Source organism: Myxocyprinus asiaticus, chromosome 24, assembly GCF_019703515.2.
Source record: "Myxocyprinus asiaticus isolate MX2 ecotype Aquarium Trade chromosome 24, UBuf_Myxa_2, whole genome shotgun sequence".
Lineage (NCBI taxonomy): Eukaryota > Metazoa > Chordata > Actinopteri > Cypriniformes > Catostomidae > Myxocyprinus > Myxocyprinus asiaticus.
The window spans coordinates 19,153,014-19,180,453 of NC_059367.1; the positions used below are offsets into that span (position 1 = coordinate 19,153,014).

Consider the following 27,440-nt stretch of genomic DNA (forward strand, 5'->3'; position numbering starts at 1 on the left):
ATTTTATTGGTCACACTAAACAGTAATTTAATTAATAAACCATTAAACATAAATTTCAAAAGTTATACAATACATTAATTAAATTTTTAAATGTTAAATGTTACATTATGCACATTAATTATATTCAAAGTTTTTGTTTTTTTATTAGATGTATTATACTGTATGTTTAATATATTAGTCCACAGACCCCCAGTTGAAAACCCTGGTATTAAGCAATTGAACATTCAAATTTTAAACCGTTATGGTTCGATTGCTTCCTAAGTGCATTTCCCAAACCCTTTCAGTATTTATCTGTGGAATCTTTGGGTCTTCTAGTATTTATTTTGTAGTTAATTTGAATAGAACGATTTGAGTTCTCTTGAAAGCCTGTAGAACTTTGTTTTCATGCTTTGTAGAGCTTCTGGGCACTTTCTGTCATCAGTGGCTTTTTAATGCCTCTCTTTTTACTGTTCCTCTTGTCACACTCTCTCTTTTTCTCTCTCTCACTTTCTCGCTTCCTGTCTTTCTGTGCGTGTTTTGAATCTGGCACCAGCATGCCTCATCTCCCAATTAATGCCCCAGATAGGGACTACCCATCATCCCCTCTGCAGGGGGATGTGTCACGGCGGGGCACAAAGAGATGCAAGCAGAGAGAGGCAGATGTTTGAAGTTAAAAGTCAAATCTCTCTCACAAAAGCATTAGCATTTTTTTTTTCCACTGAGCACGCATACGGCGGTCAAATTCCGGAGTTGAAAAGATACAGTAGAGTTGTTGAAAAGATATTGTTTTATATAATGAAAGACACTTGGCATGAAAGGCACTTGGCACAGCCACATGCAGACACATTTATAAAACTATTTCAACCACCCGTCCTACAGAAACGCAGAGGCACAACAGGTCACAGTCTGACATGAATTTGCTCTCAGTTCTCAGAAACTGTCACACACTAAACCAGCAGGTGTCTCTGCAGTGGAGCCCCATTCCTTTGTAAAAATCCATCAGAAAGTATGTGCACAAACACACTTGTACAGTCTCCTCCACAGGGTATTTTAGTGCACAACCTGGTGGTGTGTGCCAACCTGTGCCAGTTGAGCAGGTAGAGCTGCAGTTATTCATGAAATGCTACTGTCAGGATGCTGGTGGGCTTTTCTAAAGTAGAGAGAGTGGAGAAGAAAGGTTTATTTTAGTGTTTTTTCTTTTCTTTTACTATTACTGATTTTTAATTCAGTAAATGTTGAATGATTTGCTTTTCCACCTTAAATGAATTGTGCACCCATTAATGAAAATTCTGTCATTATCGCTCATGTCATTCTTAAACCTGTATGCGATGAGGAGCAGGGCGGAGCCGGGCTGTGAGGATGCACGACTGGCCCTGAATCGGGCTAATCAGCTGGGAGGGGGATAAAGATGAGCCGGAGGCGCCAGTTCGAGGGAGAGAGATGCACGTAGCCAAGTTGTGTGTGTCTGTGTGTCTATGTTTTATGTTGTTTTAAGTTTTAAATACATTTAGATACATTTATATCTTTAAACTTTACATTGACTGTTCAGCTGGTTCCCGCCTCCTCCTTGCGCATCCATTACCCCGTTACATTGGTGCCGAAACACGGGAGGGAGGAGGGATGCGCTGTCGTGGGGTCCACGCTGCTGCCGTCCCCCCAAAGAAACAGCCACTGCCTGGGGACGGAGGGGTCGCTGCCGGCCGCTGAGAGCCGGAGGAACCGCTGCCGTCTGCCGAGAAGGGTAGGAGCGATTCCATCTGCCAGGGGTCGGAGGGCTCGCTGCCATCCACCGGGGGAGGAGTGAACTGTCATCCGCCAGAGGGAGGAGCGGTTGAGGACCAGGCGACGGCGTGTCCGGGAACCAGCTGGCAAATTTTATCTCTTGTCTCTCACTCGCCCTTTCCCTCTCCCCACGCCTCCCCTCATCTCTCCCCCAGATTCCCAGGAGGCGGTGGACCACTAGCTGACAGAACTGCCGGAAGGACAGCGTCTCCCCTCCAGAGATGGGGGGGGAGTAGGTCAGTCCAGTGGTGCCCCGTCCTGAATCGGTCGGGGGAGGAGTGTGACAAGGAGGAGGGCGTGGCCGGCCCACAAGGGTGCACAGCTGGCACAGAATCAGCTGATCAGTGGGAGAGCGAGATAAAGGGAGCCAGAGACGCCAGTTTGGGAGAGAGAGAGACACACACGGCCGCGCTGCATGTGTGTCTGTGTTCCTTTTATGTTTTATGTTGTTTTAAGTTCATTTATATCATTAAACTTTATGTTTATTGTTCAGCCGGTTCCTGCCTCCTTGCCCAACCCTTAACTGTTACAGTGGTGCCGAAACACGGGAGGGAGGAGGGATGCACTGTCGCGGAGTCATCATCGCTGCTGTCCGCCCAAAGAAGCAGCCGTGGCCATCTGCCAGGGGACGGAGGGGTTGCTGCCGGCCGGCGAGAGCCGGAGGAAGCGCAGCCGTCCGCTGAGAAGGGGAGGAGTGGTTCCATCTGCCAGGGGTCGGAGGGCTCGCTGCCGTCCGCAGGAGGATGAGTGAGCTGTCATCCGCCAGAGGGCGGAGGAGCAGTTTAGGACTGGGCGACAGCGTGTCCAGGAACCGGCGAGCAAGTCTTCTCTCTCGCTCTCTCTCCTCTCTCTCTCTCTCTGTCATTCCGCCTCGCTCTTTCCTTCTCCCCTTTTGCTCCCCTCGTCTCTCCCAGGGCTCCAGAAAGGATCAGTACCCGGAGGCGCCAGTTCGAGAGAGAGAGAGAGAGAGAGACGCACGCGGCCGCGTTGTGTGTGTCTCTCTCTCGAACTGGTGCCTCTGGCTCGTCTTTATCCCCCTTCCGGCTGATTAGCCCGATTTGTGTGTCCTCACGGCCCCGCCCTCCTCCTCGTCAAACTGTATCATCACATTCTTTATTCCGTGAAACCCAAAAGGTGAAATTTTGAAATTTATTCAAACTTCTCTCTCTCTCTCTCTCTCTCTCTCTCTCTCTCTCTCTCTCTCTCTCTCTCTCTCTCTCTCTCTCTCTCTCTCTCTCTCTATATATATATATATATATATATATATATATATATATATATATATATATATATATATATATATATATAATTAAAGTGCAAGATGACTTGTTCTGTCACTCTCCAGAAAGCACCATAAAAGTATCATAAAATTGATTAATACAACCAACAATATGTGTTCCCAACACAATTGCTATTGTATGGCTTTCTAAGACTTGGAACATAGGATAGATCAAATGGATTACTTTTATGATACTTTTAAGGTGCTATTGGTGTAATTTTGGAGCTTGATAGAGCCAATCTTAATTTTATCTATGGAAGAAATAAGGGTTTGGAACAACATGCGGGTGAGTAAATAGAGTTTAAAAAAATAGTAATTAGAGTTATACTCTACCCCACTTTGAGAGAGAGAAACAGTATGACAGAAAGGGACTATATTTGTGTTTGAAATATAGTACAGGTATTTTTGAGTGTCATGTGTGTGTGTGTGTGTGTGTGTGTGTGTGTGTTAGCAAGGGTGATTATGACCCTGGGTTGTGTGGGGTTATAATGTGCGTAGGTGACAGTGGGATAGATCACTGTTCTGAGAAACGGGATTGGCCCATGGCATTTGAGGTTTATTATTAGCCTGTGTGGTTGCTGTGTTTTCCCCAGCCAAAGCAAAGGGAAGCCCCCAAAGCATGGCAGGGATCACTGCCAACAACCTGCTCCAAAATACCACATAGACAATGTTTGGGGCTTCAGCTGGTGTCATCCAACCTGAATCCTTCTGCACCCCACAGCAGAGCCACTGGCTTTTGAAAGACTTTGTCGGGATCAGGCAGGGCTGGTCCATTCATTTGTGGAGACCTTGGCAAGATTATGACAATAGGCCCCAATGCCGTAAACATTTGTCATAATATATTCATAAACAATCATTAAACCTATGCACTGTGGTCATTTCTTTTTCTTAAAGGGATAGTTCACTCAAAAATGAAAATTCCATCATCATTTAATCATCCTCATTTTGTTCCAAACTAGGGAGTAATGGAACCATGATGGCTGAAAAAGTGGGCATGTTTTTGTTGATTCTGTTTGATACTGCTTAAATAAATAGTTGCAGTAAAAAAGGTTAAATTGCCATGAGCTAGATGTGTCTTTATCTTACAGTTCTGCGCTTTTAAGTGCGCAGCGAGGATTGCCTTGAGATTCCCAAGCTCTCTGTCTACATTGAAGCATGTCATTCTGCGTTCACGATACACATAAGCGGTTTTGTGATGTTCTTTATTGGAGCCTTTCTTTTTTCTTACTTTGATAGTTTTGTGCAATAAGATGTTATAGTTATTTAGCCTTTTTTTGTTGTTGTTGATTATCTGTTTGTTACCATGTTGAAAGTGCTGCGCTTGGCGTCCGTATATCCATCTAAAACGCATCTGATTAGAGTCATGTGACCATAACAGTGCCTAATTATACATTATTATCCTTAACACGACTAGTCGTTCAAACCTCTGACCAACTAGTCAATTTAAAAAAAAAAATTATTACAGTTTTGCACATCAATATTCCAAACCAGTATGACTTTCTTTCTTCAGTAGAACACAAATAAAAGAATGTTCAGAACAGCCTCAGTCACCAGTCACTTTCAGTTTAATCTTCTTTCATGGATGGTGACTAAATGACCACTGAGGCCAGTGTCCTCGTGTTGGGAATTTAGGTGTACACATTTGTTGTGTAACAAAGCCACAATTATTGTTTTTCACTGTTAACAATAGTGTACTGTACATGCATTCACTTGTTAAACATAATATACATTAATTATACGGTAAAATCATACTTTTTACATCTAAATTAACATTTTTTTTCATAATAGTTTACTGTAAAATTGCATGTTTTTTGTTTTGTTAAATATATATATATATATAATTTTTTACCATAGTCAGCCAGTTGTTATCACAAAATAAACCCTTTCAGAGTGATACAAGACCCCTCCACGAAGGGGATTTTATTGTGCAATAACATCCGGTTGACTGTACATCATTCTGCTTATTACATGGCTACTAACAAAATAAACAAATAAATGGACAAAATATTGATTATGTAATTTGAGAAGAAAAAAATCACTTAACAGCTAAAATCCATCTCCAGCTTGCATCAGAATTCTTTTGGTGTTTATTTAGTTATTAATGAATGTCTAACTGCTCACTATACATCTTATACAAGACTACTTGCCAAATAAATAAATGCACATGAAATATTTATTTGTTAAAATTATTTTATTGGCTTACTTGTAGAGATCGCACAGTGATCCGAGAGGCAGGAAATGTGGCTTGCAAATACCCTGATGAGCAGTCAGATACGTGGATGTGTGCTTGTGACAGATATCAATACCGCTAGATGGTGACATTAACCAATCACAATATCGGAGTATTCCAGAGAGCCGTGTAATAAATTAAGCTAACTACCTGTTAATCAAGTAATGTTTGTTTCAGTAGCATTTTCACATTATTTTTCATTTAAAATTGCAGATAGGTTTTACAGTTTGGTGAATCTGGACAACCAGCATAGCTTTTCTGATGAAGCTGGTTGACTAAGAAACACCAGCATCCAAAGCACAACATGCGCTGTTCTTTTCAGCAGTTTTGTTAGATGAAAGCCTTAAAAATTATTACTAATGGGTTCTTCTCTCATATATGACCATCCAAGTTTCTTGTGCCAAGTGTTTGTAGGCAGATACATTTATAATGAGGTCATGCAGAGTTTTGCATTTCATCTACAATCAACATTTCCTTCCCAGGAGAAACCAATGAGACACTTTAGCCTCATGTCCTTTCCTGTGAAAAATGCTCTGGGTTTTTTGCTGGCCTTGAATCAGTCTCCCATGTCTAAGTAATGATCTGGAATTCTTTTTTTCTTTTTTTGCTTTTTTAAATGCTGTAAAATCCAGAGCACAGTTTCATGATATTTTATAATTCTCATGATACTCTTTTCCAGTCTTTTGGCATTCAGCCTACAGTTCTTTTGGCCTGCAGCCACAAATTAAACAAAGACAATGTTTGAAAACTTTGCTACGATGTGTCGGAAGCTGGGCTAATCTCATTCTCTGGAATTTTAGCTCATTAGATTTGGTTGAGAACAGTCATCACAGCAGAGTAGGTATTCAGATGCTATGTATGGATCTGTTTAAAAGCCATTCCTGTCAGAATCAAACTGTAAACGTGGCACAGTGGCATATTTTTAAAGGCCAAATGTATTTGTAGTTATTCACAATGGAAAAAAGGGACTAAAACTAGGGACTAGTTTGTAAAAATAGCATATAGTCACGACTATCAATGCTCATCCAAAGCCCACATGCTCTCCCGGATGCTGTATATGGACAGGGTTGGGAGGGTTACTTTTGAAATGTATTCCACTACAGATTACAGAATACATGCTGTAAAATGTAATTTGTAACGTATTCCATTAGATTACTTAAGGTCAGTAACATAGTCTAAATACTTTGGATTACTTCTTCAGCACTGGTAGATTTTTTCACTTGTTTTGCCTATAAAAAATCTGCCAGTACAGTAAGACAAAATACACATGTTAAAAATATATTATCTGAAAAACATAAATATCTTATGCAGTGTTGTTTCTTAAACAAGATAATCAAATTTATCTTGTTTTAAGGATTTTTAGATATTTTTATAGGAAAACAGTACAAAAATTATTATCAAGAATATGATTTTTGCCCTAATATCAAAGGTCTTACTAGGGAAAAAAAAAGAAATTATGATCCAACATGAATTTTCTTGATTAAATATACTATCGTACCTGGTAACATGTGCATGTAAAATGGCTAGAAATAGCATTTTAGCTTAGCTGAAAGCTGACAATTTACGCAAGGTTTATTTCTATTTCTTTTGCTCCAAACATACTTCAAACTTACTTCTCTGTCTGCTCGTATGAATGTTATATGTCATAAGAAAGTGTTTCACTGCTGTTCAAATGCACTTTGGATCGCATCATTTATATGTATAAATGTTTTTCATCTGAAAGGACTAAATATTAAATGAAACAAATGACAATAAAATGCAAAGTAATCTCTTCAGTAATCAAAATACTTTTTGAATGTAACTGTATTCTAATTACCAATGATTTAAACTGTAACTGTAGTGGAATACAGTTACTTATATTTTGTATTTTAAATACATAATCCCATTACATGTATTCCATTACTCCCCAACACTGTATATGGATGCCTGCAAACAATGTGATCTGATCCCGCTTCCTCATTAAATGTTAGACTGAAATAGAGCTATACAGAGAAATATGTGTTGGGTGTAGCATAATGGTTAAGATTTTGAACTGTTTACACAAAGGTCACAAGTTAAGGACAGACACTAAACAGTTAGATGTGTACAAATTAAAGTTGAAATAACATGGAACAGTGGCTTTAACAGAAGCATATGCCACTGATTAACAACCTCAGAGCTCACAGTAGGTCTATCTTTAAAGGTTCATAAACTATTGTTAAAAATCAATTCTCCTATGGAATTTTTACTTCCAGAACCTGACTGTTGTGCTCTGTTGCAATTCAGCAAATTCCTCTTACTGTCATTCCAATTCAAAATTCTGGTAGGTGTGGCCAATTCAATTCAAATTCCTAATGAATCAAAAGGGAGCCCATTTTTAAATTCTGAAATCTGCCCAACCCTGGTGTACTATAATTTATTTTTCAATAAAAGAGCTTCATAAATGGCACATCAGTATGCAATGAAAATGCATTTACCTGTAGAAACCTGGTCATGACCTAAATATTTAGATTTCTTTTGCGAGAGCGGTGAAGTCAGTGAGTTAAGACCAGCACAGGGTTTAGGAAAGAAGCTGTCAGAACCGACACGCAGCAGGAGTTTAAACAAGGCTCAAACTAAAAATGTCCAAAAGAAATATACAGACGTGGATGGTTCCCTTTACTTTTTATACAGTCTGTGTCTATTTTCTGAGCAGACTGAAGTGAACTGCTGACACAGCTCCTAACATGCCAGTCTTTTCCAGACTTTTTATGAGGTGTCCTTATTCACAAAGGCAAAAACTGCTATTCACATGTCTTCAGAAAATTGTTTTTTGCAGTAGATACATAAAGCTGCTATATAAACATGTCTATCTACAAACCCTAATGTTGTTCCGTGTATGACTTGTTTTCTTCCGTAGAACACATAGTAGATGTTAGGCAAAATGATAGTCTCAGTCACCTTTCACTGTCATTGCATCTTTTTTTCAAAACAATGAAAGTAAATGGTGACTGAGGCTGTCAATCCTTAATGTTCTGCCTAATATGTGTTCCACAGAAAAAAAGAAAAAAGAAGTTATACGGAAAATCATTTGTAACATCATGAGGGTGAGTAAATGATGACAGAATTTATATTTTTTTGGTGAAATAACCCTTGACACTTGACATTGCGTTGATTAACATATATGGGGAGTGCCTTCTTACACTACCTAGTTAAACCTCTCTGCAATAACGCCAATATTCTAATAGCTGTCCGCTATAAAAGCAGGTGCGCGAACACCATTTCCTCAGAATTTCTTCCTTCAAGACAGCAATTCATCTCTTGTCTAGAACGCCTTATAGGCAATTGTATACTGTGTGTTACAAATATATTTGAAAGAGTCGCTTACGTGTTCGCGTCTTTTTGAAGATGTCGTTCCATAAGTGTTCCTTGTGTGAGAGGCACATTCCACCGTCAGACCAACATGAGAACTGCATTCTCTGTCTGGGCCACGCCCACGCAGCGACATCTCTCATGGAGACAGACTGCCCTCACTGCAAGGGCTTGAATCGCCCTCGTTCTGAGGGATGATTCAGCCTCAAGCACCCTCCCACCCGCCTATTCTGTGATACCCAAGGATTCACTCGAGGAGGCACGGCGGGGCCGTGAGGTCGAGCAGAATGAATTTGAGGTGGACCTTGTGCCGGCACACACCCTGCGAGCCCCTCAATCTCCACGTGACGCGTCTTTGCCAATACGTTATGTGCGAGATGAGCTCCGGCCCTCTGAAAGAGCGCATGGCCTCGTCTCGTTCGGCGGTTCTGATGCTGGGGATGATAATGAAAATGGCATGTTTCTCAGGCGAGTGGTCAGTGGATGACGCTGCCACCCCTTCCCCCAGCAAGGGCGAGGAGTGTGCACACGCCACTGACAGGGAGATGCTCCGTGTCCTTACAAGGACGGTCAAAGAGCTCAACCTCGAGTGGTCTCCCTTAAGAACCTGAACAGTCTCGCCTCGATGCATGGTTCCTGCAGTCCGGACACCGTCAAGTGGCCATGTTCCACAAATCTGCCACATTCTTCCTCGAAGTTCATAATGAACTGTCTAAGTCCTGGCACGTGCCTTCTCATCATGCTCGCACAGTGACACCATCCTCTCTAATATGGATCACGGGGAAGAGAATGGTTATGCTTAACTACCTCCTGTGGAGGAGGCGGTAGCGGCACGCCTCTGCCCAGCGAGTAACAGGGCATGGAAATCACACCCTATACATCCTTCCAAGCCTTGTCGACAAACGTCCGCACTGGCTGGAAAAGCATACTCAGCAGCAGGACAAGCTGGATCAGCACTCCATGCAATGGCGGTGCTCCAGGTATTTCAAGCCAAGTTCCTCAAGCTGGAAGAGCAAGGCTTCGATCCAGAGACATTCAAAGACCTCCGCACTGCAACAGACTTAGAGCTGCATGCCATGAAAGTCACTGCGCAGGCCATCGGCAATCCATGGGACACCTGGTAGTTCTTGATCGACATGTGTGGCTGACTCTCACAGAAATGAGTGATAAGGAAAAAGCCACTGTGTTGGATGCGCCAGTGTATCCAGCCGGCCTCTTTGGTCATTACGTCACGACTCAACAGCAATCACAGGCTATGAAACACTTTATGCCAAAACGGAGTACATCACAGCTGGTTCGCCCTCGCTCTGTTTCGAGCCAGTGCCTGACTAAAAGCCCCATACCTGCTTCCTCAGCGCCGCCACCTGCCACCGGCGAGCCACCAGTGAGCCCAAACAGAAGCAGCCATATCAGCGCACAGCCCGCACCAACGGGAGACCCCCCCCCCCCCCGTGCAGCAAAAGCACTCCTGATGGGCACAACCCTTTGAAGCGGAATGCAGAGCCTGCAGTTCCCTCTGGGTCTGCTCTGAAGAAGGCTTGATTAGAGATACAAAACACTGTTCCCCATCTCCCCACTGCTGTTTCTGGGAAAGGAATATTACTGTTCATTCTGTGTCTTGCACTCAAATAAATGCAATAAAAAATGCAATAAATGCAAAAAAGAATACAGCACTCGTTGCAAATGCACGAGATGCTCACACATTCTCAATAAAGAGCCCTTTTCCTCTTCAAAGCCCACACATTATGCGCAACCGCTTCCCTATGGTGAGCGACGCATTATATCATACGGTGAGTAAACCAAATTGCCCTCTGTCCTGTTACGCGGACGAGTGGCGAGCCCTAATGGGTATTTCAGAATGGGTGCAAAAAACGATTGAACATGGTTATACGATACAATTTGCATGCCAGCCACCCCGTTTCAACACCATTTTGTCTTCAACATTTTCATCCGAATACGCGCCAGTGTTACAAGCCAAAATACACCATCTCCTCGTGAAAAGCGCGATAGAGGTTGTGCCAGATTGTCAAGCACAAAAATGGTTTTACAGCCATTATTTTCTTGTCCCAAAGAAAGAAAGCGGACTTTGGCCAATCCTGGATCTGAGACGTTTGAATCGCACACTCACAAAGTGCCCATTCAAAATTATTACTCAGAAACGGATCTTACCGCATGTATGCCCACACGATTGGTTTGCATTGATAGAGCTGAAGGATGCGTACTTTCATATCCAAGTGTACGACATCACAGGATTTTTTTGAGATTTGCGTTTTAGAGAACAGCATATCAGTTCAAAGTCCTGCCCTTCGGACTGTCTCTGGCTCCTCGCACATTCACAAAGTGCATCTATGCAGTTCTCGCCCCTCTGAAACTGAGCGGCATGCGCATCTTGAACTACCTCGACGATTGGCTGTTACTGGCACAATACGGCGCGGACCTATTGTCACGCCAAGGGGTGATACCGGGCAAATGGAGACTTCATCCACAAAATGTATTGAGGATTTAAGAAATATTCGGCAAAGCAGAAATAGATTTATTTGCCTCAGTGGGGAACGCCCACTGTCCCCTCTGGTACTCGAAGTCCCAAGCCCCGCTGGGAGCAGATACAATGGCTCACAAATGGCCAAATATGCATTTCCCCCATTGTGCCAGATTCACCCTGTCATATGCAAAGTCCGAGAGGACAAGGAAATGATTCTACTGGTTGCGCCGAAATGGCCCAACCAGCCATAGTTTCCGGAAATTATAGAGATGCTATACAGCTCGTCATGGGAAATACAGCTGAGCAGTGATCTCCTCTCTCAGGCGCAAGGCACAATCTGGCACCCCAGCCCAAACTTTGGATTCTGCATATGTGGTCCCTGAACGGAGCACGCTAAACGTGCCAGAATTGACGCATTCAGTCACGAACACCATTTTACAGGCCAGAGCACCATCCACGAGATGCCTTTATGTGCTAAAATGGAATGTGTTCACTGACTGGTGTCTCTCACATGGCAAAGACCTAATAAGCTGCCCCATACATGAAATTCGCATATTTCTTCAAGAGCGATTAGACGCAGGACTCACTCCATCAACGCCTAAAGTGTATGTGTTGACTATATCTGCGTATCACGCACATGAAGCCAACGCCACTATTGGCAAGCATGATTTAATCTTAAAGTTCCTTAAAGGAGCAAGACAATTAAACCCACCTCGGCCGGCTACAGTCACGACTTGGGACTTAATTTTAGTCCTAAAAGCTCTCGCAAGGACCCCCTTCGAGCCTTTGATTTGCGCATACTCGCCTTTAAGACCGCACTACTGCTGGCTCTGGCCTCACTAAAACGGGTCAGTGAACTGCATGCACTATCAGTTGAAAAGGCCACTGTCAAACCCAGAGCGCAGGTGGTTCGCCTTCAGGCCTTCTTCCCTCCTCCATATGTTGAGCGTGCCCGCCAGTTCAGACTGTCTGATCAGCTCTTTGTATGCAATGGAGGACGTACAAAAGGAATGTCCATCTCCAAGCAAAGATTTTCTCACTGGATTGTCGATGCAATTTCCCTGACTTATGGGTCACAGGGTAATACTTGCCCAATTGGTGTTAAAGCACACTCACCTAGAGGCATGGCCTCTTCATGGGCATGGACGAATGGTGTGTCCTTAAAAGACATATGTTTTGCAGCAGGATGGTCTTCTCAAAACACATTTGCAAGGTTTTACAACCTAGATGTAATGTCTCTCTCTTTACAAGTCCTCTCTGTTTAGAGCGCTTGCTATTTCGTTGGCCAAATATATACTTATGCTCCTCTCTTTAAGGATGAGCTCCCCATCTTTTTACACAACCACCTGCATTCAGGCCTTGTAATTTACCATGAGTCACAAGCACTTACATTATAAATAAACTCCCTTCCCAACTGGGTTTGTGAAAGAGTTAATTCATACTGTATGACTATAGTTAATATATTCATTCTGAGTGCTCCCCTCCTGGCCCAACATGAGGGTCACTCACTGCGGCATACTCATGTCGGTCACCATCCCCCGAGACTGCGGCGTCGTGTTTCCTTTCTGGGAGCTTATGTCGTGTAGTGCGGTGTGATGGGATTCTGTTCCCCATATGCATTAATCAATGCAATGTCAAGTGTACTGAGTCATAAGGGAACATCTCGGTTACCTATGTAACCTTGGTTCACTGAGACGAATGGAACAAGACATTGCGAATGCTAGCCGCACTACAAGACTCAGAGTTTTTGAGGAATGAGTGATGCGCTCCTTGTTTCTCAGTCAGAAATTCTGAGGAAATGGTGTTTACGCACCTGCTTTTATAGTGGACAGCTTCTCGCCAAAACAGGCGGGGCTCAAACACCAGTCAGTATTAGAATATTGGCGATATTGTAGAGAGGTTTCAACTAGGTTGTGTAAGAAGGCACTCCCCATATGCGTTAATCAACGCAGTGTCTCGTTCCCTTCGTCTCAGGGAACCGAGGTTACGTACGTAACTGAGTTGTTTTCCACAGCACATTAATTGAGAGGTCTGGCGTCGTATTCCTCCTCACAGCCTTGCATAACATTATTTACAGCAATAGAGGGGCTGTTAAGCAAGGCGCAACTTTCCAAAACTCATTATTCAACATGTTCCACGCTTATCAGTTTGTTTCTGTATGTTAGGGATTGTTATAACCACAATGTCTCCCTGTGGACCAAGTCTTAAGAACTCTGGACTCAAGTGCTCCTCTTCTAAGAGCATTTCTTAAGACCCTTATGAGTCATAATGACCTACTAAATTAAACCAAACCGCTCATGTGTATTGAGATAATCTGATTTGTAAAGAATACAATGATGTCATCTGTGTGGGTGTGGTTTTTATGTATATTTAAAGGATTGTATCCCCTTTAAATGAACAAATGTCTTCATGTCTGTTTCCTTGAATTAAGCTACTGAATAAAGCCACAAAAATTGACAAATCGGATCAGACACTGTTTTCACAGATGCTATTTCTGTCCAACAGTGATGTCATAGCAGTTCTGACATATGTCATTGTACAAAAGACCATAAATCCACATAATAATTGGAAAAATATAAAAAATACCATATATTCTCATTAAACACACTGTAAAACATGAGTGGAAAGGTCTGTTTTTTCTCGCCCCTTTTTGCTTTTGTCTTAATTTGTCAGGTAATTTTAGACTGCGTCCACACTAATAGGTTTTTGTTTAAAAACGCATTAATGTTGCTATGCTTATGCCTCTCATCCACACTAGAACTGTGTTTTTCTGCACTGAAAACAGAGTGTTTCAAAAATGCTCTTCATTACTGCATATTTTGGAAAACAATGACGTTAGGAAACTTTTCAAACAAAAATGGATTAGTTTTGATGTGACCTTAGTTTAATTCTGTGCATTATTTAAATCCCAAATCATGTTTTTGTGGATCATTGGCACTATAACAGTAGCTAGGTTTGGCAAAGAAGAAATGTTTGCAATTGGGATGGTGTGAGTGGAAAACTTGACTAATTTTGTCCTCCATAAATGATGTTATTAAACTCAGTTCTGGCTGCAATGCTGACCATGGCACAAGCTGGCAAACACATGCACACACACATATACACACACTAAGAGTCAAATCTGTAGAGGCCAAATGGCAAAGAATTGTAGACTCTAGATACAGGAATCCTCAAAACACACATAGATAATTATATATGTCGTCTAATAATTTATAGAAATCCAGAGATAATCTAATGTCTAACTAGATGCCACAGCTCCTATGTCAAGTCATCTAATGTATGCACATACCCACGGAAAAAAGTAATTTAAATATTTCTTATAGCAGTTAAGAGGAGCAGTTTTACCCAGAGCTCAAAAAAAGATGTATAATATGGCTATTCTGAGGCATTTGCTAATATGATGACATGCTGATTACTGCAGTGATCACTTAAAGGACTTTAGTAAGTATTTCAAATTAAATTACCTTAACTGACACAAAATGACCAATGTTTGGTTTTGCAAGTGTTTGATAAGTTTTTCAGTTAAATTAAATTAAAGGAACTTAGGGACTTCAATAAGTTTTTTTAATTTAATAAATGTTATAAATTTAATAAAGTTGCATTTAATAAATGTAATGTTTTTATTTTTTGTTTAAATGTTAATGTTTTAATTTGTAATAAAAAAAATGTTAATTTAAAAGCTTATCAAACTCTTGCAAAAAAATGTGTCAGGTCCTTTTTAAATTACATCACTATCTCTCAAAATACTAACACACAAGTGACATCACTTCCCCTCTTTCAGGTATGAGTGCTTGAGGTTGTTTGTACCAAGGTAAAGGTCAAGGTCTGACCTGACGTTCGCAGGCTGTCAGGTGCCTCCTATCTGAAGAAAAGCTGAGCTGCTCTTGCCAACAGACATTGGATTTTGTGGATGAAGCCTGTTGGACAGGGATGAGAGAGAGCTCTTAGAAAAGATCTGTGGCCCCAGTGCACAGTGAGCAGTCTGGAATCCCAGCCCAGAGATTCTGTACATGACTGGAGGATCACCCATACAGTTGCCAGAACCACACACACAGCTCAGCACACTTCGCAACCAAGTTAAAGCCCTGTGGACAACATCTAACACACACACACACACACACACACACACACACACACACGTGCAGACACACAGACATGCACACACATTGAGAGCATGTGTGGTATCTCGTCCATCCATGCCTGATCTCGTATGCATGTGTTCATGGAAGTATTCACATTGACTCTCTGAATGGTTGGATGTTTTTTTGCTCAATGATTACTATGGTTATTATCGTTAATGATAACTATTCCGAAGAGGCGAAAAAATATTTCATTAAATAAAATTAGATTTTAAAGAAAATTGACTTTGCAAAAGAACGAAATCCAAACCGAAGCTATAAATGTAAACTACAGACAAAGATGACTTTAGTTTTGGGTTTTTTCGAGCAATTCTGGATAGTTCAATTTAAGCTAATTATTCTTCCAAGCCTGAAATTAGACTACAGGAGAATTCTGTCAAACAGAACCACCCGATTAGTGGTTGTTTCATTGACATATAAAACAATTTGCTTCCTCCTTTTCTGAAAAAGTGCCATGTGTCGCCATAGGCAGATGAAAGAACTTGTGTTGGAGTTACAATGCATGAAAACTGAAACATACATTGAAGGGAAAAAAAAACTAAATTTTCAAGACTACACTAAAAAAAGAAATGTTAACCTAAAAACTGTGCCTAATCTGGTAATATCTAAATAATCTGTTTTGATTAAAGGCAAAAATATTATTTAACAACTGAATCAACCTGAATACATTAATTTTAAGGGTTAAATCGGTAGAAATTGGTAACAACTGCAGGTTACAACTTTGTACAGTGTAACTAGTGAAATGTTAAAAAAGCTACAATAATTCTGTTCAGGATGTCACCTTGAAAAATGACCATAACTGTCAGCTGAGTGACTATAATTTTTTGTCAATCCTGTATACCAGAGGTTAATAAGCATCTTTATTTGATACATTATCTAAAAGATTTTCCACTTGCTCTGACCTTCCTGTCACCGGCCCATTGCTATTTCTGTTTATCCAGCATGTAAGGCTGGACCGACAGTTTGGTGTTTGGACGAGAGCGCAGTAATACCTCTGAGATCAAAGTGGTGTGTGGTATGAGGCTAACATTGAGTAATTTATAGATTTGGTCTATGTCAGTTGTGCCGTTCTGCTCCACTAAAATCATGCACTTACTTTCGAACTGTCAAGAGGGCAATGATTTCAGCACGTCCTCATAACCTCAGATTTATGTTTAAAGTCAACCAGCTTCTTAAACCCTTGCTCACCCTTCAGAGAAATCCCACTTTTATTGTACAATGCATGTAATCACGTATTTGTCATTTAAACCTATGTGAATTTTTATGTGATTTAAATAAAATGCATACTTTTGATTGGTGACGTGTCTTTGGCTGAAAGGGATAGAGACAGGGAATAGACACTTAGTACACTAGAGCATGGCATGCTCAGACAGCTGAGGCCATCTCTCATCTCTGCACCTGCTCTGTTCCCCCTCGTCTCCTCCCTTATAGAAAGACAAACAGAGACTTAAAAAAGAAGAGAGAGTTGGAAACCACCAGTGCCTGCTGTGTGAAAAAATATGTAAAGGAATAGTTCACCCAAAAATAAGAATTCTGTTGTCATTTACTCACCCTCATGTCGTTCCCAACTCGCATGACATTCTTTGTTTCATGGAACACAAGAGGAGAAATTTTGAATAATGTTGATGTCGCTATTTTCCATACAATGTAAGTGAATGGTGACTGAGGCTGTCAGTATCTAACATTCTGCCCACTCCTTTTGTGTTCCACTGAAGAAAGAAATTCATACGAGTTTGAAACGGTATGAAATTGAGTAAATGACAACATCATTTTCATATATGACATGCCACTGGTGGTTTGGAAAGTTTTGTTGGTGTTATGGTAAATGCTGGTCTCTGACCTGATATTTTCTTTCTGTTTCTTAGAGTTACTGGAGACAAAAACCATACGGCCGTTCAGCTTTTCCTTCAACACCAGTGACTACCGAATCCTGCACATGGATCAGGACCAGGGACGGCTCTACCTGGGCAGCCGCGAATATGTGGTCTCCCTGGACATGCAAAATGTCAATAAAGAACCTCTTATTGTAAGACCAAGAATCTATTACAGTATTTAATCTGCATATCAGAGTTTGGTTATTTCAATTCAGTATTTCAAAAAGTTGTGCGTGTTTTCAGATTCACTGGCCAGCGACAGTACAAAGAAAGGGAGAGTGTAAATTAACCGGCAAAGGTGGACAGGTAAATTTTTTTAGTCTGTTAGGATTCAATATTGAATATTTTTGACACAGAAACAGATTCTTTACTAAATCAATAAATGTAAAACTCCTCTTTTCTAATTTGCATTTGTGTTCTTAGGGTGAGTGTGCTAACTTTGTGCGTCTGATCGAACCGTGGAACAGGACTCACCTGTATACCTGTGGCACAGGAGCTTATAAACCCATCTGCACCTTCATCAACAGAGGCTGGAGAGCTGAGGTACACACACACACACACACACATTTGTTTTCATCATAATTCATTCACTTCTGCTTTTATACTGAGCCAATCAAATTTTCTATCCCCTAATTGTACACCTACCTCTAAACCTAACCCTTACACATACCTTTTGCATTTTTAGATTTTCATTAAAAGATTATATGGGGCCCTATTTTAAGACTGCTAGTGCTAAGCGCAGTTCTATGCCATAAGTCATACATGCAAAGTAAAAAGTTTTGGTATTTTTGTGCAAGTATGCGCTAAGTCTAGGTGCAAGTGAGTTTGGCAAAATCACGCATGCAAAGCACTAGTGCTGGGTTAAGTGCAATTTAATTCAGAGGTTCTTTTCTGGTTATTGCAGCGTCTGCGTCCTAATATATACAGTAGTCCATTCCCTCAAGCACCAGCAATGTAAACAATGACAGCACATTCATAAGAAGTTGGTAGTGTAAATGGACTGTATGCAATGAATAAGAAGAATAGAAATATAGACTTAAAGTGCTGTGAATAAGTATTGAGCATCTGATTTCTTCTATTTTTGTTTATATCTCATGCCAAATTGTTTCAAAAATAAAATCTGACATAAAACAAAGGCAATCTAATTAAACACAAAATACAGTTTTTAAATGATAATGTTAATTAGTGAAGCAAAAAAGTTATCCAATACCAACTGGGATTACTAAATCCCCAAATTTATGAAACTGCATTCATAATGGGGTTCAGCTGGACTAGACACACACAGGTCTGAATACTGCCAGCCCTGTTCAATCAAATCAACACCTAAATAGAACTTTTTCAGCAGCATGAAGTTGGCTAAAATGTCTCACCCATTAGCACACTATGCCAAGGTTGAAAGAAATTCCAGAAATGATGAGGAAAAAGGTGATTGGAATACATCAGTCTGGGAAGAGTTACAAAGCTATTTCAAAGGCTCTGGGACTCCAAAGAACCACAGTGAGAGCCATTATCTCCAAATGGAAAAAACTTGGCAAAGTAGTGAACCTTCCCAGAAGTGTCAAACCTTCCAAAATTCCTCCAAGAGCACAGCGACGGCTCAACCAGGAAGTCACAAAAAAGCCAGGAACAACATCCAAGGAACTGCAGGCCTCTCTCACATCAATAAATGTCACTGTTCATTACTCCACTATTAGAACGACACTGGGCAAAAATGCCATACATGGAAGAGTGGCAAGGCAAAAACCACTGCTAACCCAGAAGAACATTAAGGCTCATTTGAATTTAGCCAAAACACACCTTGAAGATCCTCAGACCTTTTGAGAGAATGTTCTGTGGACTGATGAGTCTGTTTGAAAGACAGGGGTCCCATTACATCTGGCGTAAATCAAACACAGAGTTACACAAAAAGAACATCATATCTACGGTCAAGCATGGTGGTGGTAGTGTGATGGTGTTGGGATGCTTTGCTGCTTCAGGGCCAGGGCAACTTGCAATAATTGAGGGAAACATTAATTCTGCTCTCTACCAGAAGATCCGGAAGGAGACCGTCCGGTTATCAGTTCGTGAGTTGAAGCTCAAGTGCAACTGGATTATGCAGCAAGACAATTATCCAAAGCATAGGAGTAAGTCCACCTCTGAATGGCTCAATAGAAGCTAAATTAAAGTTTTGGAGTGGCCTAGTCAAAGTCCTGACTTGAACCCAATTGAGATGCTGTGGCAGGACCTTAAATGGGCAGTTCATGCTCGAAAACCTAGGCTAAACTAAAGCATTTCTGCAAAGAAGAGTGGGCCAAAATTCCACCACAGCGTTGTGAAAGACTGATCTCCAGTTATCGGAAGCGTTTTGTTGCAGTTGTTGCCGCTAAAGGTGGCACAACCAGCTATTAAGTTTAAGGGGGCAGTTAGTTTTTCACATGGGTGATATAGGTGTTGGGTAACTTTTTTGCTTCAATAAAAAAAATACATGGGGGCCTGGGTTGCTCAGCGAATATTGACGCTGACTACCACCCCTGGAGTCGCGAGTTCGAATCCAGTGTGTGCTGAGTGACTCCAGCCAGATCTCCTAAGCAACCAAATTGGCCTGGTTGCTAGGGAGGGTTAGAATTACATGGGGTAACCTCCTCGTGGTCACGATTAGTAGTTCTCGCTCTCAATGGGGCGTGTGGTTAGTTGTGCACGGATCGCGGAGGGTAGCATGAGCCTCCACATGCTGGGAGTTTCCGCAGTGTCATGCACAACGAGCCACATGATAAGATGTGCAGATTGACGGTCTCAGAAGCAGAGGCAACTGAGACTTGTCCTTCGCCACCTGGATTGAGGTGAGTAACTGCGCCACCACAAGGACCTACTAAGTAGTGGGAATTGGGCATTCCAAATTGGGAGAAAAGGGGATAAAAAAAAAATAAATAAATAAATATATTTGAAAACAGTGATTTGTGTTTACTCAGGTTGCTTTTTTTATGTTTTATCTCATTTGAAGATCTAAAACAATTTAGTATGAAAAAATACACAAAAATAGAAGAAATCAGGAAATCCTCTTGGTTACTGATGTAACCTCTGTTTCCTGTTGGAGGGAACGAGACGTTGTGTCGATGTAGTGACACTATGGGTTCGATCTTGAGAGCCCCAATAACCTTTGCTTAAAATAGAAAAGGCCAATGAAAATTGGTGAGTGGAATTTGCATGCCACTCTCCGCCCCGGACATACGGGTATAAAAAGAGATGGCATGCATCACTCATTCAGATTTATGCTGAGGAGCCGATAGAGAGTCCCGGCCATGTCAGCGGCCGGTTCAGCGCCACGGCAGGAGGGACACAACGTCTCGTTCCCTCCATCAGGGAACAGAGGTTACATCAGTAACCAAGACGTTCCCTGTCTGTCACTCACTCGACGTTGTTTCGATGTAGTGACACTAGGGGTTACATTTACATTTATGCATTTGGCAGACGCTTTATCCAAAGTGGCTTACAGTGCACTTATTACAGGGACAATCCCCCTGGAGCAACCTGGAGTTAAGTACCTTGCTCAAGGACACAATGGTGATGGCTGTGGGAATTGAACCAGCAACCTTCTAACCAGTTATGTGCTTTAGCCCACCACACCACCACCGTTCCTATAGGAAATGCCGCAGGCACTGAACTGTGTCACGAGGCACGGAAGAGTGGACACGGGCAAGTTGCTGCGTGCCTCACAGCGAGCGCTCAACCATGTTGTGACCTTCCAGCGAGTTAGGTAAGGCATCTCCCAAGTAGTCTACCAGCGGTGACTTTCTTAATTTGCTGTTAAGCAATCTCCCGCCGAGCACTTTCTAGAATAGCACTGGGAAGTGCTCTTAAAATAGGAAGGAGAGCACTACGGAGACCACATCCTACCGGAGGGAGGTTAACATGTGGATCATACCTCACATGGACTTACCAACGGGGAAGTACACATATGGAATGATACCACATGAGGACCTTATCTACAGAGAGGGTACGCAGCACAGTGGCCGAGACAGAGAAAGCTCTGACAAGGGGAAACACAGGTTTCACCTAAGGGGGAAACTGAACAGTGGAAACTCATCATACGGGATTACCAAAGGGGAATCACCACGCATGGAGCACTGAGCCCAAGCACACAGGCTCACCTGAAAAGGGGAATACCACGAGTACTGGGCCAGTTGGTGTTACTCCTCTGCCGAGTTTGTCTCCGGACAGTGCTAAAGAATTAAAGAGGTGTCCGGAGTTCACCGGTACGGGGAACTGTTGTGGACAAAAAGCTCACATTATCACCTTCGAAAAAGGGGAAAGGCGCAATGCAAGCGGTACACCCAACCGGCTGCCTGGTCTACCTGCTGTTACCGCATAACACTCAGTTCGAAACCGGGTCTATGCGTAGTTTATAAAACCTCGCAAAGGTATTGGGCGTAGCCCAACCCACAGCTCTGCATATGTCTGCTAGAGAGGCCCCCCTTGCCAGTGCCCAGGAGGACGCAACACCTCTAGTGGAGTGCGCCTGGACTCCCGAGGAGCACGGCAAGTCCTGCGACTGGTATGCGAGAGAAATGGCATCCACAATCCAATGGGCCAACCTCTGCTTGGAGACAGCTTTCCCCTTCTGCTGTCCTCCAAAACAGACAAAGAGCTGCTCCGAGTGTCTAAAGCTCTGCATGCGGTCCAGATAGGTCCGCAGGGTGCGAACTGGATACAGCAACGACAAGGCCGGGTCTTCCTCCTCTGAAGGGAGAGCTTGCAGATTCACCACCTGGTCCCGAAAAGGAGTGTTGGGAACTTTGGGCACATATCCGGGCCGGGGTCTCAAGATCATGTGAGAGTGTGCAGGCCCGAAGTCCAGGCATTCGCTGGTAACAGAGAGCGTCTGCAGGTCCCCCACCCTCTTGATGGAATAGAGCACCACCAGGAGGGCCGTCTTCAGAGACAGAGTGCTGAGCTCGGCCTGCTCCAGGGGTTCAAACGGGGCTCTCTGTAGGGCAGGTAGGACCACAGAGAGATCCCAAGAGGGGATCAGGCGCAGTCTAGGAGGATTCAATTTCCTCGCGCCTTTGAGGAACCTGTTGATCAGGTCGCGCTGTCGTGAGGGATTGCCATCCTCGGGACTCGAGTCTGTAGCCAGTGCTGAAGTGGTCTCATATGCATCAACCCGAGGGGGAGAACCGCCGCCGAGGATGCCATATGCCCCAGGAGCCTCTGAAATTGTATCACTGGCGCCGCTACCTTCTGCCCGAAGGTCTTCAGGCAGGTCAGCACTGACTGAGCACGTTCGGTCGTAAGACGTGCCCTGAGAGCGACCGAGTCCAACTCCATACCGAGAAAAGAGATGCTCTGCACAGGGGAGAGCTTGCTTTTCTCCCAGTTGACCTGAAGCCCGAGTATGTTGAGGTGCCAAAAAGCCCCCCTTGGGAGATAGGCACATCAAGAAAGGGGACTTTCTCGGTGTCACGCATCTCCGCAAGTTTGAGCCACAGGTGCTGCTCTTGGACCACAAGCAGGCTGCCGAAGTGCCCAGGGGAAACATAGCACTCAACCGTGTGAGGGTGACCACTGATATGCGCCGTAAGAATCCAGCAGCGTAGCAAAGGGTGAGAGGACGAACACACAAGCATTCGGCTCTGAAGAAAAATCTGAACGAGTGACACACGCCATCTCCTTTTATACCCGTATGTCTGGGGCGGAGAGTGGCATGCAAATTCCACTCACCAATTTTCATTTGCCTTTTCTATTTTAAGCAAAGGTGATTGGGGCTCTCAAGATCGAACCCCTAGTGTCACTACATCGACACAACGTCGAGTGAGTGACAGACAGGGAACAAATACTTTTTCACAGCAATGTATATTATTTTGTGCAAATCATACCAAATCCATACATTTTACTCTCTGCAACTTCTTCCACCGGCTCCTTTTGCAGTGACTTAAAAATCACTCTACGACAACAGGTGGAAAAATACCAAAACAAATTAGATTGTAAATATAACTGTAAATATAAACATAAACAATAATATTAATATATATAAAAAAAATTACCTAAAGATAGTTTAACACAAATCTAATAAATATTTGTTTCATAAAACAAACATTGACAATAGTGTTTGTCATGGATATAATGTGATGTTCCACTTTATTTTCAGAGTTCAGACATGGACTTTATTACCACCTGCTGTTGGAATCTCCAAACTGCAAATGCAGGAACTGAGTTTGGACTTTGCGCTGAAAACAGACGTCCTTTTAAATTGTCTTAGCGCAAATAACTATTTCTCAGAAGAATAGCAAATTGCACTTTGCGGCACTTCATTTACATACAATACCCCCAATGTTTGCACACATACACCCACATATTGCGCAAACACTCCCACCCATGCCCACTTGCTCTTTGTGCCGGCTTGAAAATTGCACTTAGAATTAGCACTCTCATGAAAATTAGATACGCCATTGTGCACGGTCGTAGCGCTGCACTTTGCGCACTCATGAAATAGAGCCCTTAGTATGTTTATTAAGTAATTTTCTTTGTGGAGACCGCTGGCTGGTTTCTTGAGGGGAGATTTAGTCACCAAATGGAGGCAAAACCTGACCCACACACATGATGTTTACAGTACAATCGCACTCAACATGTTTATGTTGTGTATGCTTGTGATTGTGTGTAGGAATATCTCTTCCGGCTGGTTCCTGGTTATGTTGACTCTGGAAAAGGAAAGTCTCCATATGACCCCCACCAAGAGAATGCAGCAGCTCTGATTAGTGAGACCTCTTTCTCTCCTGCTCTCTCTCTTTCTTTTTTAAGAATTTCTAGCATTGTGAGGAGCCTTCTATTTTATATAATCTACACTATATGGCCAAAAGTTTGTGGACACCATATGTGCTTGATGAATATTTGATTTCAAAACCTTAGGCATCAATTTCCCCCTTTGCTTTAATAACCGCATCCACTCTTTGGGAAGGCTTTCCACTATACTGTATGTAGTAACATGGCTGCAGGGATTTGCTCTCATTCAGACACAAGGCTATTAGTGAGGTCAGGAACTGATGTTGGTCAATGGGGCCTGACTTACAGTTGCTGTTCCAGTTCACCCCAAAAGTGATCAGTGGGGTTCAGGTCTGGGCTTTGTGCAAGCCAGTCAATTTCTTCCTTGCCAGACATAGTAAACCATTTCTCTATGGACCTTACTTTGTTCACAGGGGCATTGTTATGCTGAAACAGAAAAGGGCTATCCCCAAACTGTTGCCACAAATTTGGAAGCACACAAAGCCCAAGCCATTACATAAAGAAACATTAAGATTTTTCTTTACTGGATTTAATGGAGTAACCAAATTCGTTAATTAGAAGGGGGTGTCCACAAACTTTTGGCCATATAGTGTATCTTTAGCTCTTTGTTCATCCTAAAGTATCTCTCTTCTTCTTTCTCCTCAGATGGGAACTTGTATTCTGGAGTGCACGTGGACTTCATGGGTACTGATCCAGCTATCTTTAGGACATTGGGGGACAGGCCTGCTGTCAGAACAGAGCAGTATGACTCTCGATGGCTGAACGGTATGATGCGAGCTTAGAAATGCAGTGATGTAATTACAAGACAGACGGACCACTGACAAAATAATATCTTTATCTCTTCATAAATCCCTTTATCTCTCCATCAGAGCCTGTGTTTATAAAAATCCAGAAGATTCCCGACAGTGCCGAGAAGAATGATGACAAACTTTACTTTTTTTTTCGGGAGAAGAGTTTAGATGCTTCAGGGGGCAGTGCTCCGAGCGTTCTCGCTAGAGTGGGCAGAGTCTGTCTGGTGAGTAAAATCCATATATACTACATCCATAAGAAAGACCAGCTAGACAAAAAGCTGCTTCTCTCAAAAGGATAGTTCAACCAAAAAATGACTTTCTTTTGTCCATGGAACACAAAAGGAGATGTTTAGCGGGAATGTTAGCTTCAGTCACCATTAGGGGTGGGCGATATGACCAAAATCTTATATCACAGTATCAGTCATTTTATTTCATGATAATGATATATACAGTTGAAGTCAGAAGTTTACATACACCTTAGCCAAATACATTTAAACTCCTACATTTAATCGTAGAAAACATTCCCTGTCTTAGGTCAGTTAGGATCACTACTTTATTTTAAGAATGTGAAAAGTCTGAATAATAGTAGAGAGAATGATTTATTTCAGCTTTTATGTCTTTCATCACATTTCCAGTGGGTTAGAAGTTTACATACATTTTAATACGTCCTTAAGCCATTTTGCCACAACTTTGGAGGTATGCTTGGGGTCATTGTCCATATGGAAGACCCATTTGCAACTGATCTTTAACTTCCTGGCTGATATCTTGAGATGTTGCTTCAGTATATCCACATAATTTTCCTTCCTCATGATGCAATCTATTTTGTGAAGTGCACCAGCCCCTCCTGCAGCAAAGCATCCCCACAACATGATGCTGCCACCCCCATGCTTCACAGTTGGTATGGTCACCCTTTTTCCTCCAAACATAACAATGGTCATTATGGCCAAACTGTTTTTTTCATTAGACCAGAGGACATTTCTCCAAAAAGTAAGATCTTTGTCCCCATGTGCACTTTCAAACTGTAGTCTGTCTTTTTTATGGTGGTTTTGGAGCAGTGGCTTCTTCCTTGCTGAGCAGCCTTTCAGGTTATGTCGATATAGGACTCATTTTACTGTGGATATAGATACTTGTCTGCCTGTTTCCTCCAGCATCTTCACAAGGTCCTTTGCTGTTGTTCTGGGATTGATTTGCACTTTTCGCACCAAACTACGTTCATCTCTAGGAGACAGAATGCATCTCCTTCCCGAGCGGAATGTTAGCTGCGTAGTCCCATGGTGTTTATACTTGCATACTATTGTTTGTACAGATGAACGTGGTACCATCAGGCATTGAATGTAGGCCTTAAAATACATCCACAGGTACACCTCCAGTTCAGTACACCTCCTATAAGAAGCTAATTGGCTAATTGTCTAAAGACATGACATAATTTTCTGGAATTTTCCAAGCTGCTTAAAGGCACAGTTAACTTAGTGTATGTAAACTTCTGACTGACTGGAATTGTGATATAGTCGATAAAAAATGACTCGTGTCATGCACAAAGTAGATTTGCTAAACGACTTGCCAAAACTATCGTTTGCTAATATTAAATCTGTGGAGTGGTTTAAAAATGAGTTTTAATGACTTCAGCCTAAGTGTATGTAAACTTCTGTCTTCAACTGTATCACAATATAGTAATTTTTTGGGAAAATCAATAAAAATTGCTTAATATATTAAATAACAATATGGTACTGCCTATTTTTGGATAATCCAGTCAGTGAATTAAATAGTTAAAAATATAATGTTGTCTTTATTTGACAATAGTCCAAGTGAAGAAAAAAAATACACAACTTGGTTTTAAATCATTCTTGTCATAATGCTAAATTTCACATTATGCCACATTTCAGTCTGAAATGCTGTTGACCAATATTTTTATTATTATAAAATTTCCTCAAGAAACTCTTCCAAAGCAATGCAACAAAGAAAAAAGTTTAAAAAAAAAATTTTTTTTTAATAAACTTGTAAATAAACACTTCTTGCAGAAAATATCCAAAATTATGTAATCACAACTTTCAGAAAATAACTATTAAATAAATATGAACACTTCTTGCAAAAAATAAAATAATAATTATGACTGAATTAATGCGCAGCTTTTGGCTTTCGTAATATTATTTAGCATGCTTTATTTTGAGGTGATAAAACAGATTGCTTGTATTCTAGTGATTACCGTCATGCGACACAGTTTGCAGATTACAATTTTCGGCTCTGTGTTGGATTTTGTGAACCTTCACAACAGATGTCTCACCTGTTTAAATAATAAGCTCCTCTTCATTTTTTTGACTTGTGTAGGCATTGTCCCTTGCTGTGGAGATGTGTCCCGTCCTGGGTCAAAAATGATTAAGTAGCGCGAGTGATCCCGCTCTGCGCTCTCCTGTAAAAACCGGGAAGCCTGCTGAACTCGCACGCACTTGCTTGTTCCGGAGATAGCGCACGCGACACACACATCAAACACAGATGCACATGTCAGATGAGAAGCTTATTTAGCGCTTATGAATCGCCCGAACACAAGATGAATGTCATTGAATTTGCTTTGGTAGCCAACTAAAAAAATTTTATGCATAAAAACCCTGTCCATGTTTTTAAAATTCTCTGTCTCATATGAAGCCCTGCCCATTAATAGATAAGCCCATGCTGCGCACATGGATATTTACATATCGCGATATACACAATATAGCAAAATCTCTATCGATTGACACTTTATATCGTCACCAGGTCGTCATATCGCCTAGTCACTATTTACTTTCAAAAAAGATTAAATGAAA

The 27,440-nt window shown here is 41.9% G+C and overlaps 1 protein-coding gene across 2 annotated transcripts in view; it reads left to right on the forward strand.

Moving 5' to 3' along the window:
* LOC127415432 (semaphorin-3F-like) overlaps positions 1 to 27,440 on the forward strand; it is a 59,766-nt gene that overhangs the window by 22,153 nt on the left and 10,173 nt on the right. For both annotated transcript variants that reach the window (XM_051654152.1, XM_051654153.1), the window contains exons 3-8: positions 17,087 to 17,247; positions 17,339 to 17,401; positions 17,519 to 17,638; positions 23,733 to 23,826; positions 24,497 to 24,616; positions 24,721 to 24,866. In XM_051654152.1, the coding sequence (XP_051510112.1) occupies positions 17,087 to 17,247; positions 17,339 to 17,401; positions 17,519 to 17,638; positions 23,733 to 23,826; positions 24,497 to 24,616; positions 24,721 to 24,866 (704 nt within the window). The remainder of the gene's footprint in view (positions 1 to 17,086; positions 17,248 to 17,338; positions 17,402 to 17,518; positions 17,639 to 23,732; positions 23,827 to 24,496; positions 24,617 to 24,720; positions 24,867 to 27,440) is intronic.